This window comes from Varanus komodoensis, unplaced genomic scaffold, assembly GCF_004798865.1.
Source record: "Varanus komodoensis strain SLA01 unplaced genomic scaffold, ASM479886v1 scaffold69, whole genome shotgun sequence".
Lineage (NCBI taxonomy): Eukaryota > Metazoa > Chordata > Lepidosauria > Squamata > Varanidae > Varanus > Varanus komodoensis.
In genome coordinates this window covers 3,140,261-3,155,930 of record NW_025336334.1, presented here as the reverse complement: position 1 = coordinate 3,155,930, position 15,670 = coordinate 3,140,261, and the positions used below count along the sequence as shown (strand labels likewise).

The 15,670-nt window shown below is 42.0% G+C and overlaps 2 protein-coding genes across 3 annotated transcripts in view; one reads left to right on the top strand and one right to left on the bottom strand.

Annotated features, from left to right (window-relative positions):
* Nucleotides 1–2,604, bottom strand: part of FBLN1 (fibulin 1) — a 119,328-nt gene extending 116,724 nt beyond the window's left edge. The window contains exon 1 of one of the 2 annotated variants that reach the window (XM_044450842.1): nucleotides 1,757–2,604. In XM_044450842.1, the coding sequence (XP_044306777.1) occupies nucleotides 1,757–1,832 (76 nt within the window). In that variant the 5' untranslated portion in view covers nucleotides 1,833–2,604. The remainder of the gene's footprint in view (nucleotides 1–1,756) is intronic. The other variant, XM_044450841.1, reaches the window with a different exon arrangement.
* SMC1B (structural maintenance of chromosomes 1B) overlaps nucleotides 1,771–15,670 on the top strand; it is a 137,160-nt gene continuing 123,260 nt past the window's right edge. Inside the window, exon 1 of the mRNA XM_044450840.1 lies at nucleotides 1,771–1,887. The gene's annotated coding sequence lies outside the window, so the exon portion shown is untranslated. The remainder of the gene's footprint in view (nucleotides 1,888–15,670) is intronic.

Here is a 15,670-nt window from a genome sequence, read left to right as displayed (position 1 = left end):
ACTGAAAAAGCAGCTCAGTGAATTATGGCCATGTGGCAACGGAATCCTAAATAATGGTAGGCTGGACAACTTTGTAGGTTATATATTTGACTCTTTCAGTTTTTTGCATCTCTTGACTATTTACTTTGAAGAGAGTTCCCAGTTGTTTATCTTAAATTACTACTCTGTTTCTAAAATAGCAGTGTCAGGCGTCTAACTTATCTAGAATTCTGGCCCAATGGGAGGGCTAGCTGTGGTTAGTAAGTGGTGAAGCAAAACACTGTGCATGATCAAAAATGACCTATTTTATCATTTTACATACTCCAGGATACCAAAACTAGGTTATAGGGCTAAGCCCTGGCCCTGCTCCATAGTCCTTAGGGTTGAAGTTCAATATCAAAATCCCAGATCTTAGAGAAAAAAGTTCTGTTGAATTGAAATCCTCCAAATAAAGAAAGAATACATGGATCATAAATTGATCTGGTGGCTATAGACTAGGGGCATAATTTTGCACATGTCTGAACAGAGAAAAGTCCCACAAGTCCCAGCATTCTTCAGCCAGCCATGCCCCCAGCCTTGTACTCTAAGACTCCATCTAACAGCATGGTGGCTGCCTTCATACCAGCTGAGGAACATCTGTCACCTGCCTCTACGGTTCCTCTGGGAGTATGCTTAGTATATCAAGTAAATATAGCCATCCATGAGGGATGCACTAAAGGCCACTTTATCTGCACCTTGGTGGCTACTTCCTTATGTCTGGATGGCAGTCTGATGTCCAAATCCAGTAATAATGCAGATGGCTTGGGTAGTACAGAACATGGCCATGATGAGTGGCCCTAACAGCACATGTAGCAACATGAGATGGTGAACATGTAAGTGGAAAGTGAGAGTGCATTACTTTAGACAACAGTTATGAAATATTGCTTTTGAGCACTTCTCCATGTGAAAACAAACTCCCTGAAAACAGAAAAGGAACACATGGAATGTCTGCTTTGCCTACCCTGCTCAGTTACTATGCTGGGCAAAGGGGGTTGTGGCTTTGTTACAGCGGCAGTCATGATGGTGTTAAGTGTTCTAACGCATGATTTCTTGAACTATAAGCTAGACATGGTTCAGCTCAAACCCCTTAGCATGCACATAGCATTCTGCTGCATGAGTGCATCACTCCCATCAGCAGCACCATGAGATCCGCCTATCCCGTCCGAACAGCAAATTAGGACTAGCAATGTGGGGGTCCTACTAGGGGAAAGAGGCAAACATCTTGGGGAGGAGTTGGATATATAGATGGGCTCCAAAGGCAAATGTGATGCATTCCCTACAATTAATTATACCTAATTTAACATACACCTTACAGACGAACACTTGTGTATATTAACCAGGAAATGAGGCTGCATTCAATAGCACTTACGAATAGCAGTCCGATTATTAGTATTACTATAACCATTTTTGCCTTAAACTGAAGTGTTTCTGAAGCCTCCCATCCCAAATACTTCCATGTGGGTATTATAAAAGCAGCGGTTTCCTTTGGCAGGCTCGAGCGTGTTGATTTTCGGGACGTGCCCAGGAGGGTCACGCGCGCACCGCCCGCCGCCCGCTTCCCCTCTCCACGGGGTCCATCTGCGTACAAAGGAGAAGGCCTAAACGGTTCCGGGAGAGCACATTTCATCTGCTCCAAGAACCGACTTCTGCCCACTCTCCGCTAATTCGGGGGGCTGGGGAGCCCGCCTTCTCCTCCCTGCAAGCCGAACAGTTTGCAGAACTGCGGCTGGATCCTTACCTTGTGCACCGTGCAAAGGCACCGAAGCCAGGCAGAGGAGAAGCTGCAGAAGCCGGATCCAACGGGGATTGTCCATCCGCTTGTTGTAGGGAAGTCCCGGCAAAGGAGCACAGCGCTCGCAGAAGCCCCCGGTACGCCTTAATCCTCCTACCTCGCCCGTGCACTGTCTTGTCTTTTTTATTTTGCTTTTTTCCCTTCCCAGCACTCACTCCTCCGTTTTCCGAGCCGCCCAAGACCGGCCGCGAAGGAAGGAGCCAGGAGGATTTACCCCCCACCAAGTATTTTTACAAAGAGTTAATTCACCGCCTTCCTTCCTTCCTTTCAATTATCCCGCTTGCAAGCCTTTAAGGGAAAGTATCGCCAGGAGGCAGGGCCTTTAAAAAGTCATATGTTGGATCCAGGGGTGGTCCTTCCCCCCTCCTTTCTTTAAAAAAAAGTCTCTCCCCCCTTAACTTAGGAACCTTTGGAGGCAACCTAGTGGCCAAGGCTGTTTGGTTCAGATTTCCTCTTCTAAACAGAGAGGGAATTCTCGAAATATCTTCAGCGCAAGCAAATGCCACAAGCAGGGATGCAAAAGGACAAAGAAAAAAGCCAAGACCCCTACCCAGGAGCTCAGAGGAAAGTTCAAAACAGCTCTTTCAGAAACAAGAGCAGCAGGGGAGTTGCGACAAATGTTGTCACTAACACTACTGTAAAATTATTTAAATCTCTATATGCTTATTTCTAAAACTGAGAAGACTTTATTAAGCTAAAACTCTGAAATAGAAGTTAAGGCAAATGCAGCAAAGAAGCAAAACAAACCATTTCAAATGAAAGCAAACTAATTTCAGTGATATCTTGCTCCATTTTTATCTTACTCAAACAAAATGCAGCATGATCTTTGGCCAAAGGAGGCTCTGGTCTGAGCCCATCAGTCCACCTCCTGTTGTGTTGTTTGTAGGAGGATTAGACTGACCAGGTCAAATGTTATTTCAATAATAGGGTGCTTGGCCCCTTCTGAGGGTGGGAGTTCCCTGCTGCTTATCCACCCACCCTGCCTTAACCCTTAAGCCTATCAGTTTACACAAGCAGCATCACAAGCAGCCAAGAGCTAATGATTTATACAATTGACCCTGTCAACATCAACTGTAAAAGTGGTGAACCTCTAAAAGTTTTGGTTAGCCCATGCGCTCTGAGACCTAACAAAGAATCTGCAAGCTGCCATGCTAGGTCAGATCAACATCTATCTTGTCCAACACTGTTTCCATCAGTGAAAAAGCAGAGTGCAGAGATGACTACCAATTTCTGCTGTTTGTCACCAGCATCTGCGGTGATGTTGTAATTAATTTGGCTGTTGTTAATGACTGAGAATTGCTTTTATTTTAGTTATTTAAAATGTTATTGGCCATCATGCCTTTTGAAGCAGATCCCAAAATGGTATAGTTGTATACCTGTTGAGAATATGCCTCTATTACAATTAAGATTGCACCTATGAGGTCAGCAGTAAAGCTTGGAAGCTCAAGGGTGGTTCCAAGCAGAAGGGATGAACATCAATTCACACTTTGTCTTCTGAACAAGATGCTTATCCTCCTGCCCACATGCTCTCAAAATAAATTTGCTAGGCTTTACTTGTATTTACTTCATTATTGCACCTTTCTGCCAAAAAAGCTCCCATCTTGGCTTACAAAGATGAATGACACCGTCTGCCTTCAGGCTTACAGTATAAAAGCCATGACATGGAAGGAAAAAGAGCTGAAAATAAGGCAGAACCACACATTCCCAGGCATTAATTCTTAGTTACGAAGCTCTTACAGATGTTCTTTCTGGCAGGGAAGACTGAAGGAACCCCCCCTCAGCTGCTCCCAATGGCTGGTGCATAGGACCAGGTTGGTCTCCCCCTTGCCATGATGTTTTTCCTGGGCGGCAGGGTATCAGCTGTTCAATCACATTTTTCAGGAGAAAATGAGGCTAGAAGGGCACCCTGGGGAAAGGACTGGAAGTCAGGAATATTTGGAATACTTGTGAAAATGGTCCCCCTCCCCAATTCTACCTGCTTGACATGATATTTAACCCTGGAGATCCTGAAAAGGAAACTAACCTTGGAAACTTCAGGTTAGTCTGTGAGACCTGGAAAACTTATTGGGAGTTTGTTTGTTGATGCACTCCAATACCAATAAAAACACTGCAGGACTTAATGCTCATTTTTAAATTGAGGAGAAAAACAAATGCAACCACCTAACACTGCAGTCCAAACCTTCACAGAGCAGCTGTACTTTTAGGCTGTTGCTGCTGGCTTTATCCAATGCCAAATCACTGGACTATTGCAGAGGCAAAAATAAAATAAACCTTCAGCCAGGATGATGACTTAATGGAAAATGTTCCGTATTGCAATTGCTCCATTGCTTCCAATATTAGCACCTTTGCTTCATGTGTAGCTTACTGAGTATCTGATGTTTCTTTCATTAGATGTATGAAACTTCTCTTCAGAGGAGGCTTCTGACTTTTGTAGGTTATAAATAAAATGTTTTGGAATGATATTGTTATTGGTATAAGGTATGTGCAAAACATAGAAACAGAGCGAGTCAGAAGGGGTCTCCCGGGCCATCTAGTCTGACCTCCGGCACCTGCCGGCTCCGCTCACAACATGCCCACCATGTGGACGTCCAGCCTATCCTTGAACACTCACACTGATGCGGCCTCAACGACCTCTCGTGGAAGCCCATTCCACACCCTCGGGGTCCTGACTGTCAGGAAGTGCTTCCTGGCATCCAAATGGAACCTTGACTCCCTGAGCTTTGCTCCATTGGAGCGTATCCTGCCTTCCTCTGCAGGGGAGAGAGCCTTAGAGCTTAAGCCACCTTTTCAGGGTGCTCAGGGGATGGTGTAATGTTTTTTGGTGAGCGCCTAGAACCAAAAGCCAGCTTTTATTTTATTTTTATTTTATTTACTTTTATTTAAAGTAAAAGTATTTACTTTTACTCCATTCCATACCAGGACACTTGAGTAGATAACATATGAAATACAACTGACAGTTTCAAGCTGCCATAGGATTGCATTCTTCATTAGTGAATGCACAAAAAATTGGCAAAAAGCACATACTCAGACAGCTATATGGCTGGAGCATGCTGGGAGTTATAGGGTTTTTTAAAAATTTACATTTACATAGGTTGCACCCTAAAAGGGCTTCAGCTACTGGGCAAGGTAGACATTTAATAAATATATAGAAATAACATTTCTTTCAGTAGATGGCAACTTAATTCTTATGAGAGGCCACACAGTGTGGTCATACAGGATGTTTCGGCTTGTCTACGCAGGAGGCTTAGCATTGTTTTATATGAATGCTAAACCTACACTGTCCAGAATGATCATCTGTATTATAAATACCTCTACTCTGCTTTCTTGTCTACATTATTAGCAATAAAACATAAACATAAGCAAAGGAAGAGAGTTTCAGCATATTACCTGAAAACAGTTGGAACCAAGAAGTTGCTTTCCTCTGTCATGGACTCATTATATGGGCTAAGCAAGGTGCTATCTCTTAACTTCATCCCCTTTCTGACAACCTGTCTACAGTTCAGGGAGGATAATACTGGTCTGTCTTGCAGAGCTGTTGTAAGGGCTGCTTAGATAATTAAAATATGTGATGTGCTTTCAACAATCTAGAATCAGTCATGTGTAGAAACTTCACCTGGGACTAAGTGTGAGAGAAGTCCCGTTCAGATGTATGCTACACAGCATAGGGGCCTGCCATAATATAAGTCAAATCCTCAGTCCATATTGCTCTGTATTGTCAACACTAACTGGCAGCAGCTCTTCAGGAATTCAGAAAAGAGGTTCTCAAGCCCTGTCTGGAGATGCTGAGGATAATATGTGGCACATTCTGCATGCAGTGTGCTACCACCTTCTCAATGCTGTCCCTTGCCAAAATCATGCTGTTAAAGAGAAGGTGTCATCAGTGTTTTCAGATGGCACGTTATCAGTGTGTGATGAAGGCTATCATTTACAGTGAGGGTTTATAATCAAAGCAAAGTATAGGCAAAATTTGCCATCTCAGCTGCTGAGAAAAACCATGATTATCTTCACCTTTTTGTTCATGTTTGCCTGTAGTGATATATACTGTGGAACCTCTGTAATATAATGTAATCAAGTAAGCCAAAGACCTAGCTTTGGTACTGTAAATTTGGCCTAATCAGTGACTGTCACAGAAAGAATATTACAGTGGGCAGTGCAAAGAAACAGAAGAGGAAAAATAAGAGGAGAACCAAGAGGTTTCTTGCATGAGATCCAAGAAAACAAAGAGAAATTCAAACCTAGATCAGCAATACTGAAAGACCACAAGAAAACATACTATCTTGCCAGGAGAAAACAAAGAGAAGGTGGAAACAATATAACTATACAGAAGAGATTAAAGGATCTCTTTTGAACAAGAAAATGCAATATTAGAAAGTATAGTGAAAGCTGCTCTGAAAGTACTTGGAAGCAAAAAAGTACCCAGAGTGGATGGGGTACCAATAGAACTATTCCAAGCTGCAAAGAGCAAATTGGTCTAAATCCTAACAAGAATATGCCCACAAATATGGAAAAGGAAACAGTGGCCCAGCACTGGAAGTGTAACATGTACACTCCAACCCCCAGGAAAGGAGATGCAAGAGTACAGCATCCGTAGAATTCTTGCACTAATTTCCCAGGCAAGCAAGGTGATGCTGAAAGTATTCCAAGAAAGAATTTTATCCTATGCAGCAGGAAATGCTTGATGTTCAAGCTAGTTTCTGAAAATGAAGAGGTACTCAAGATCATATCACAAATATATGTTGGCTCTTGGAGCACACCAGATCCTGCCTAATTTTGGAAGCTAAGCAGGGTTGGGCCTGGGCAGAAGTGGGATGGGTGACTTGAGTGTATGATTCTATGATTGTTGCTGTCAACTGCCTAGAGAGCTTTGGCTATGGGTAGTATAAAAATGTAATAATAATAATAATAATAATAATAATAATAATAATAATAATAATAATAACTACAGCAAAGCCTTTGACTGTGTGGATCATGAGAAGCTATGGATGGTTCTTTTAAAAAAAATGGGTCTTACCTCAGCACGAACTTTCCTGCATCATGGTCAGGAAGCTACTGTGAAGATAGAATGTGGAAAAGCAGAATGTTTTCCTATAGGCAAAGGCATTGGACAAGGGTTCTTTAATCTCCTATCTGTTCTACCTGAAAGTGGAGCATATCATAAGGAAACCTGGATTAGGACCAGAGGAAGAAATAATGAAAAATGGTGGAAGATCTATATGATATCATATTTCTGGCATAAAGCAGCAAAGAATAAAAATGATTCCTGATGAAAGTGAAAGAAAAAAGTGCAAAATGAGACTATAGCTGGACATTAAGAAAACAAAAATCATTACCAGAAAAGAATTACGCAACTTTAATGTCAGCAATGAAGAAGTTGAAATTGTGAAAGATTTTGCATACCTTGGCTCAGTCAGTAATACACACAAAGCCTACAGCCAAGAAATCTGAAGAAGACTGAGACTTGGAAGAGCAGCAATGAAGGAACTAGAAAAGAGAATCAAGAGTAAGGATGTTTCACTGGAGACTAAAGCCAAGATCATCCACACTGTTCTATCACCATGAATGGGTGGGAAAGCTTAACAGTTAAGAAAGCTAACAGGAAGAAAACCAATGCATTCAAATGTGGTGCTGGAGGAGAGCATTGCAAATAGATCAAATCAGGGCAGAACTTTTCCTGGAAACAAAAGTGCCAAGCTGAAGTTGGCAAGACTCACTAGAGAAGACAATCAGGCTAAGAAAACTTGAAGGCAGAAGAAGAAGAGGAAGCCCAACTATGAGATGTATTAGCTCTATAAAAGACGCCACAGCCTTGATTTTACAAGAACTGAGCAGGACTGTCACAGACCGGGAATTTTAGAAGGCTCACTTATAAGACAACTTGATGGCATGTGAAAACAATAAATTTGTACTAGACTGGCTCTGGCAGCCTTGGTGCTTGGCTTCAGGCTGAATTTAAAATGTGTAGGAGGTGGGGGGAAAGATACCTTTGCTTGGATTGATTGTGTCATGACTGGCTATTAGGAGCTCAATACATAACGTAATTAACTAGGAGATCTAAAATAAAGTCTGTCACAGACTACTGCTGACAGGCCCATATGGGTTAATGGTTGTTGGCTAAAGGGACCTTTAAAAAGAAGTGGCCAGTCTGAGAGAACTCTTCTGCAGCTGGTGGCTGTGGAGAGCAGGAGTCCAGGCCATGTTGTGAAGCTTCAAGCAGGCAGCAGAGACCAGTACCAGAAGGATTCAGGCTAAGTTCTGACCACAAGGAAGTTCAGTAAAGGATCCTTGAAATGCTGCTGCCATCCTCGAGGTGAAAGGGAATGCTGAAGGCAGAGGAAGACTTCTGTACAGAATTTGTTTCTGATTGTGAAGGGTTGGCTGTGGTGGAGTATAGGGAAATTTGATCTGAGGGGAGAACAACAGCAGGGAAGACTGTCTTGCTAAGTACAACAACCAAAAATATGTAAGTTTATTTAAGCAATCCCATTCTATTCATCAGAAAGTAACACATGGTGTTTATACTTCCTGTAGTAACGCTTAGTTTTGGTGATCTTGTGTCTAGCAGTGGTGTTAATCATTTCTATGCCTTGGTTGCCAGGCTCCTGAGATACACAAAGCACAAAATTTATTTTGGTGGCAGTGGTTTGATGGCAAATGGTTTTACAAAGGCAGCCTTGTGGCAGGGAGTCCCATAAAAAGCCAGTGTGATGTAGTGGTTAAGAGCATGGGACTGGGACTCAGAGGATCTGGGTTCTAGTTCCCACTCAGCCATGGAACCAACTGGGTGACTTTGGGCCAGTCACAGACTCTCAGCCCAACCTACCTCACAGGGTTGTTGTTGTGGGGATAAGATGGAGGAGGAGAATGATGTAAGCTGCCTTGAGCTCTTTGTAGGAAAAAGGCAGGATATAAATCAATCAATCAATCAATGCAAATTTCAGCATGTGAAAGGGAACAATGGTGAAATACAGTAAGGAATAGATTAATATAGATTCACAGGAAGGTCACTGAGATTTCAACATGGTATACACAGTCCTTTTTCTCATCAGGCCAAGTCAGAGTGAACTAGTTAATTTGGGAACCAGTTAACAGTCAGGCCCTTCTTTGGGATTCCCTCTCCCACATAATCTAGAAAGAGTAAAGTGGCAAGTACATTCTGGAGCAATTCAAATGTTTTAAACATTTGCTTTTCAAAGGAATGGGCAGGCAGAGAGCCGACCATTCTGATCATGAGTGTTACTTCCAGTCATTTCCACAGACAACATTTGGTTCAAATTATCAGCAGATAACTACACTAGCCTAGCAGGGAAAAGAATCAAAACAAAAAGGGAAAACAAGTCCATCTGAAGTGCTCTAAGCATTCCTCAGGAAGGCACCATTCAGAAAGAATATTTGTTACAGAGATTTCAGAAATATTTGTTAGTGTTGTTTTGCATGTGAAGGAGTGTAGTCCAGTAGGGATGCCCATAACTTTTTGAACTTGGAGGGTTATGGGCATCTTATGAGGAGCAGAAGGAGCAATGGTGGCAATCTCCACCTCCTTCCTGCTCTGCATTTTTGCTCAATGCCATATGTGGCCATCTTTGTGAGCCACCCCGAGGCTTTGTTGCGATGGGGGCGGCATAGAAATGTTTTAAATAAATACATACATACATACATACCTTGAAGTGGGAGGGAAAGAGGCTGCAGAGGACAGGAGAGATGCTGCTGCCAAGCCTCTTGCAAGCCTCCCCGCCACCCCCCGCAAAGCCGTTGGAGAGACAGCCAGCATGCCTTTCTCCAGGCCATCTACAGAGGGGAGAAGCAGTCAGAGCATGGATGCCCAGCTCGGATGTCAAGGTTTTGTTTCCAACTGTGGATCTGAAAATCCAGAGCAATCTGTAGGATTGTCCCCAAAGGAAATGTTTTGTTTTCTCTTTGTTATTAGGATTAACAGAACATGGAAGTAGTAATGGACTTCTGAATGTATTTGCACACACGCACAATATAACATCCAGGGTATTATAATGCTTTGGGTCTAGAAGCACTTTAAATACCACTAACTGACATCAAGAATATGTTACTCAAGGAGAATGAACAAACCATACCACAGTCCTGCACTTCTGTATTTTGAAAGAATCACAGCATTCATCCAGCCCCATCCAAAACGGTGCCAGTTGCTTGGCCATAGCTTTTGGCCACTCTCCAGACATTTAGATAAGCATTCTGAAGTATGTTTACAAAACTATGTGCACTAATTCTGGATAATAGTAGTATCATAGCCATAGCACTTGTATGTATGTATGTATGAATGTAGTTATGAGTGCAACAAATACATAGACTCTCTAGGCTTTCTTGAGTTAAACTGATAAACTGGATCCTGACCAAACTGGATTTAGGTCTGTTTTTGCAATAGAAACATTCTTGGAAGATGGCAAATTCCAGGAACTTGACAAAGTGAGCTTGTGTCTGTGTCGCTGGACCGCTCAACCACATTCTATACCAGGGGTCCTCAAACTTTTTCTAGAGGGGGCCAGTTGACAGGTGCCAGAGGTGGGCACAGGCCACCAAGGCGGTGTCGGCAGGGGAGCGCGGGCTGGTGAGGGGGCAGGGCGTGCACACACGCACGTGCATGCAAGGCAGGGGGCGCGCCTGGTGAGGCATTGGCTTGCTCGTGAGGAGATCGTTTTCTCTTAGCAAGTCCAAAATGATCTCCTCGCAAGCAAGCCCCCGCCGGGTGCGCACGCTGAGGCTCCAGCTTGCTCGCAAGGAGATTGTTTTCTCCAAGCTAGTCCAAAATGACCTCCTCATGAGCAAGCCGCTTACCTGCCCGGCGAGTGCAAAACCTGTGGGGCGGGCCAGTTAAATAGGCATGGTGGGCTGGATCCGGCCCACGGGCCTTAGTTTGAGGACCCATGTTCTATACTATCAGCCATAATATCTGTTGAATAATACAGTACTTGCATGTTCATTTGTTTTTTTAATTGTTATGATAGAGTTATTTGGTTTTTGATGCTGTTTTTATCTGATTGTTGCATATCACCTTTATCATGTGGCAGGAGGAATTAAAAATAAGTCAAATAAAATAAAGGCATTTATATCCCATGCTTCTACCACAAAATCTCCCTTGGTGAAGCTAAAACCTTACTATTTGATAAAAGCAATAATATAGTTAGCCAAGGAAACAGGGACAGGCCTGAATACCAGACCATCAAACCATTATCTGCCACATGCAACAAGAATGAATAAAATGGCCTTCAGTAGAGAGTATAAACCTGCAGAGTATAAACACCTCATTGTGTGGCACAGCCTATCAAGTTCCATCTGAAATCATACTTCAGGCCCTCTCCCTTGCCCCTCACTTCTGGCTTCTATGGGACACAGGGAAGGGCTCTTCCTTCCAATCTTCGAAAGGGGCAGAATGAAATAGAAGGAGCTGGTTCCTCAGGTATCCTGTGCTGAAGCAGTTAGGCCTTTAAAAGTAATTTCCAGCACTTTGAGTTATGCCTGGAAGCGGATGTGTTACCCATGCAGCTGTTACAGGGCAAGTCCACCAGATTCTGGGTAGCTGCATTCTGGACAATTTGAAGTTTGCAAAGACTTTTCAAAGCATTGCAATAATCCACTGGCTATCCCTAATGGGAGTTGCAGCCCAGCAACCTTTGGAAAGTCCTAAGTTGCCTAACCTTGATATAAATAGAAATACAATGCATCCCACTGCAGGAGAGAAGACTTACCAGGTGACCTCTCTCTTGCTGTCCAGGTGCTAACTGTAACCAGGCAACTATAAGGTCCTTGGGTACTCATGAAGCTCAGATCTGCAAATGAACACAAATGCTACCCCGCTTCAGAAATAAACTTGTAAAATGTTACAGTAGACTTTCTCTCCATTTCTAATCTCCAGCCTCACTCTTGGTTTTCCCTCTATGCATTTGCCTTGCTGTTTTTCCTCCCCATCTTCTAGTCTATATTTCTCTCTCCCAACACTGCCTCTGTAGCTTACTCTCGACTAGGCAGGGCCCATGGCAGCCATTATTTGACAAGCTATATCCTCTGTGCAAGCAGTTTCCCAAATTCCTAAATATGCCCATGGATCCAAAGGGTTGGGGACCCCCATATACTTGTATGACTAGAAGCCAAAAGCAATTCCTCAAATGTTCATTCATTTTACAGTAAGATCACATTATATGTGTGAACCTGATTTGTTCCTATGTCCAGCTGATCACCAACCTATACTGGACTACAAATCAATTGTGGTTTTATAACTTGGAAGTGAAATTTTGAAACAATACCACATGTGTGCATGTGGATGCAGGAGAGTTCTGAAACTATATATTAAGTTAAGCTCTACCAAAGAATGCATTAAGCATTTTGCTTGCTATATATATCTAATGCTATAAAGTTGTTCCTGAGAATTTTTAAATTGAGTATCACCACTGGAGTTTCGTAAGCATTTCAAAGACACCATCGGCAATGAACTAAACCTTTTGTTGCAAGAAAACTATAGATTACAGGGAACAGAGTTACCACTGACAACAGCAGCTGTGAATCAAGTGCTTTCCCTCTTTCTCTGTTATGTGGAGCAAAAATTACCCTGCGTCCTTTTCCTGACATGCTGCTTTCCCTGCTATGTGGGTCCCACCTGCCCCATCATTGACTGACTTTAGTAGGCAGAAAAAATCACACGTTGATGAGGTGACATGATAAGTGTTACTATAGCCTACTAATGATTGATGCAAACTTGCCATGGGGCAGCTGTGACAATCATGGCTTTCTTGCAAGATGTAGATCTACCTGAACTGAAAGACTCCTTATTCTACTCCAGTACCAAGAAACGTGGTGCAGCTGATGAGAGCCACTGAAATATGAGGAGGAAAGCAGATAGGATTGCCAGGTCTTGAACATGAAATAATACCCATGCTGTTACATGTTGCACAGTACAGGGCTAGAAAAAAGATGCTTTTTCCAATTCACTCTTCTCCCCAATCCCTTTACCCACCCCGCATATACACATGCATGTGTACTCACCAGCAAAAACACTTTGTCCAACAGCTGCTTAGGAAGGAAAGTCAGAACACTTAAGGTTTATCCAATGAAATCGGTGTGCAGCAAGTGCATGAAACACAAAAGGCAGCCTTTTCATGAGTTGTGGAATTCACCACTACAAAATGTGGTGATAGCCAGCAGTTATTAGCTATGAAAACAGAAAAGATCCTCCATGTTCAGAGCAATATCTCTCTGAAATTGGGGTCCTGGGGAAAAGCATATGAGAAAGGAGTACACTTTCAATCCTTTGTTGTGTCATGTCCAGGATGTAGTGGGCAGGTGGCTATGGTTGGAACACCTGGACTGGGGGTTGGAGAGGGATGGAGGTCTTTGTGGGGTGCTAGAGGTCCAGCGTCCCCATCACCAGACTACAGAAATACAATTGGCTACTCCAAGATATGCTAGCCCCATTCCAGGAAGTGAGATCCACCCATGAAGTTAATATTCTAATAATCATCTTGTTCTTCTCACTCTGAAGCCACCAGCTGCTGTAGTCATTAGTGCCTGAGGCTTTCCATGCAAATACAGCATGAATCTCCCATCAAGAGCAGGAGTCAGGTTTTGCTCTGTTGTGGTACCTGACATCAGAGCATATTCAAACCATTAGAGTGGCTCCATTTCAACAGTAAATAGCAGCTGCTAGACACAACATCAGAATTCTGTTTTGCTAAGCCTTCATTCTCTTGAATCAAAGTAGCTTTAGAAAACCAAACATTTTATTCAACATGCCAAGAATGAGAGCAGTTTTTGGGATTATATATTAGTTACATCAGTGCAAAAGTATTAAATGATTTTCCCATTTACATTAAAAATGTGGATGCTATATGATGACTAGATTTCACTAGCTGGAAGCAGGGAGCAAATAATGAAGTTGTCCACTTTTATACAGGCACTGAAAGTAGTTTTATTGTAGTGAAGATAGTTAAGAAAATGACTTTTTAATTTGCTTTTAATCATTTTGGTTGCTTTACACTGTTTTAGATTATTTGTGTTATAAGTCACCCTAAGTATATTTGTTACAAAAAGGTGGATATAAGCTGTAAAAATAAAACAAATAAAAGAGTTTAAGGTACTATGGTAGAAGTATAATTCTCACAGACTCTTTTTCTTTTACTCTCCTATCATATCTGGACAAATAAATTTGATAGCTCTTAGCTCTATCATCTCATTCCAGCATGAGGTCCAAATCACCAATTATATTTTTAGACACAAACCTAGGGGTCAAATGAGTTACGAGGACAGCAGCCCTAGCGTTCACACATCTCTCTGCTCCATTTATACATAAAGTGGCACATGGGGAATCATGTTTTAATATCAAAAGTGGAGCACAGCTGAAAGAACTTGAAGCTTTCCCTTTCCCCATCTTAACTCTTGATGGACCATCACCCTCACCCTGGCCAGGTTCCTATTCCAGGAGCATGCCAGGCTGCAAGAATAGTGCCTGTGGTACTAAACTGTGCAGAAGGGATGCAGGGAAAGAATGGAGGGTTCATAATCCCATCACTTTGATGGGCCTTTTGACAGTGATGTCTGGTGCACATAGGGGCCGGCAGAGGAGGGGTCCAAGAACCAGAGTTGGGCAGAGTATATGTACTGTCTTAGTATTTTACCCTTCTGTGCATATAAAACACTTAATAAACACTCCCATACTCACTAAAACAGATTAATCTCAATGCAGCACTGCAATAATGAGAATAATACTGTAATAATAAAGTGACTACAGGTACTGAAAAGAGACCAAGAGAGAATCTGTATGTATGTGTGTAGGTATCAGTATTACAAAAACAAATAAAAGAAATAGTTCTTAAAATAGTTTAGAACATTCTTTCAAATCAATGTATTACAGAGTTAAGCTATTTCACTATCATTTTTGCATAGATTATAACAAGATCATGAATATGAAGCATTTTGAGTTCTTTAAAGTACTTCATGTTATTTGTTCTTTTTGTTTGTTCATTTTTTGAATATATTTGAGTTGTTCTGCTAATTTTCAATAAACTACAAGAATAAAATGCCAGAGTTCCAGACAAAACCAAAAGAGAAAATAATCAGAACTTCCTTCCTTCCTTCCTTTTGATAGAATTGGGTAATTTTTGCAGGCCTGTTGGCCACTTTGGAGGAGTCAAGCCTACCAAATTCTACACAGACAAGTTCTGGCACTCTCTCTTTCTTTCTGCTGTCAGTTCAGCATCATTTCCCTTGTGTAGTATGGGCATACTAATACTTATCTAGTTACCTTTTAGCATTAACCCTTGTAACCAGCCCCCCAGCTGCCATTTATGATGAGAAAAAGAAAATGACTGCACAAACAACCCTTGAGGCCTAGTTCAAGAAAGCAATTCCAGTGATAACACCCATCTCCAGCAGCATAATCACACACTGACTCTACAGTACCAGGTCCCTCTCTATCATCATTAGTTAACGTTAGGCTTAATGTGACCTCATGGATTAGGAAGTTTGCCCAAACTGAGAGATGAAGGGAACAGTTTTTAATTTGCCTACTGAAAGAAAAAGTGGTTTTGAGCTTTGGAAATTTAATAGCTACACTACATAACGGTATATTGCATTTCTATTACAACAAAGATGATTATCAACTTGAACCCAGAAAATGAAAAAAAGCACTCAATGTAAACATTACAAAATCCACTATTAGTGTAATACCTTTATTAGCCCAACTCAAAAGTCATTAAATTGCGCATGTTTTTCTGATTATTGCGTCCTTTGAGTTGGGTCCATAAAAGTATCACATGAATATGAATTTTGGAATTTTTCTTTTGGCCTTTGCTGTTTGCTCATTTTCAGTAATTCTGGAACAATACTGTGTTTCCTAACATTGTG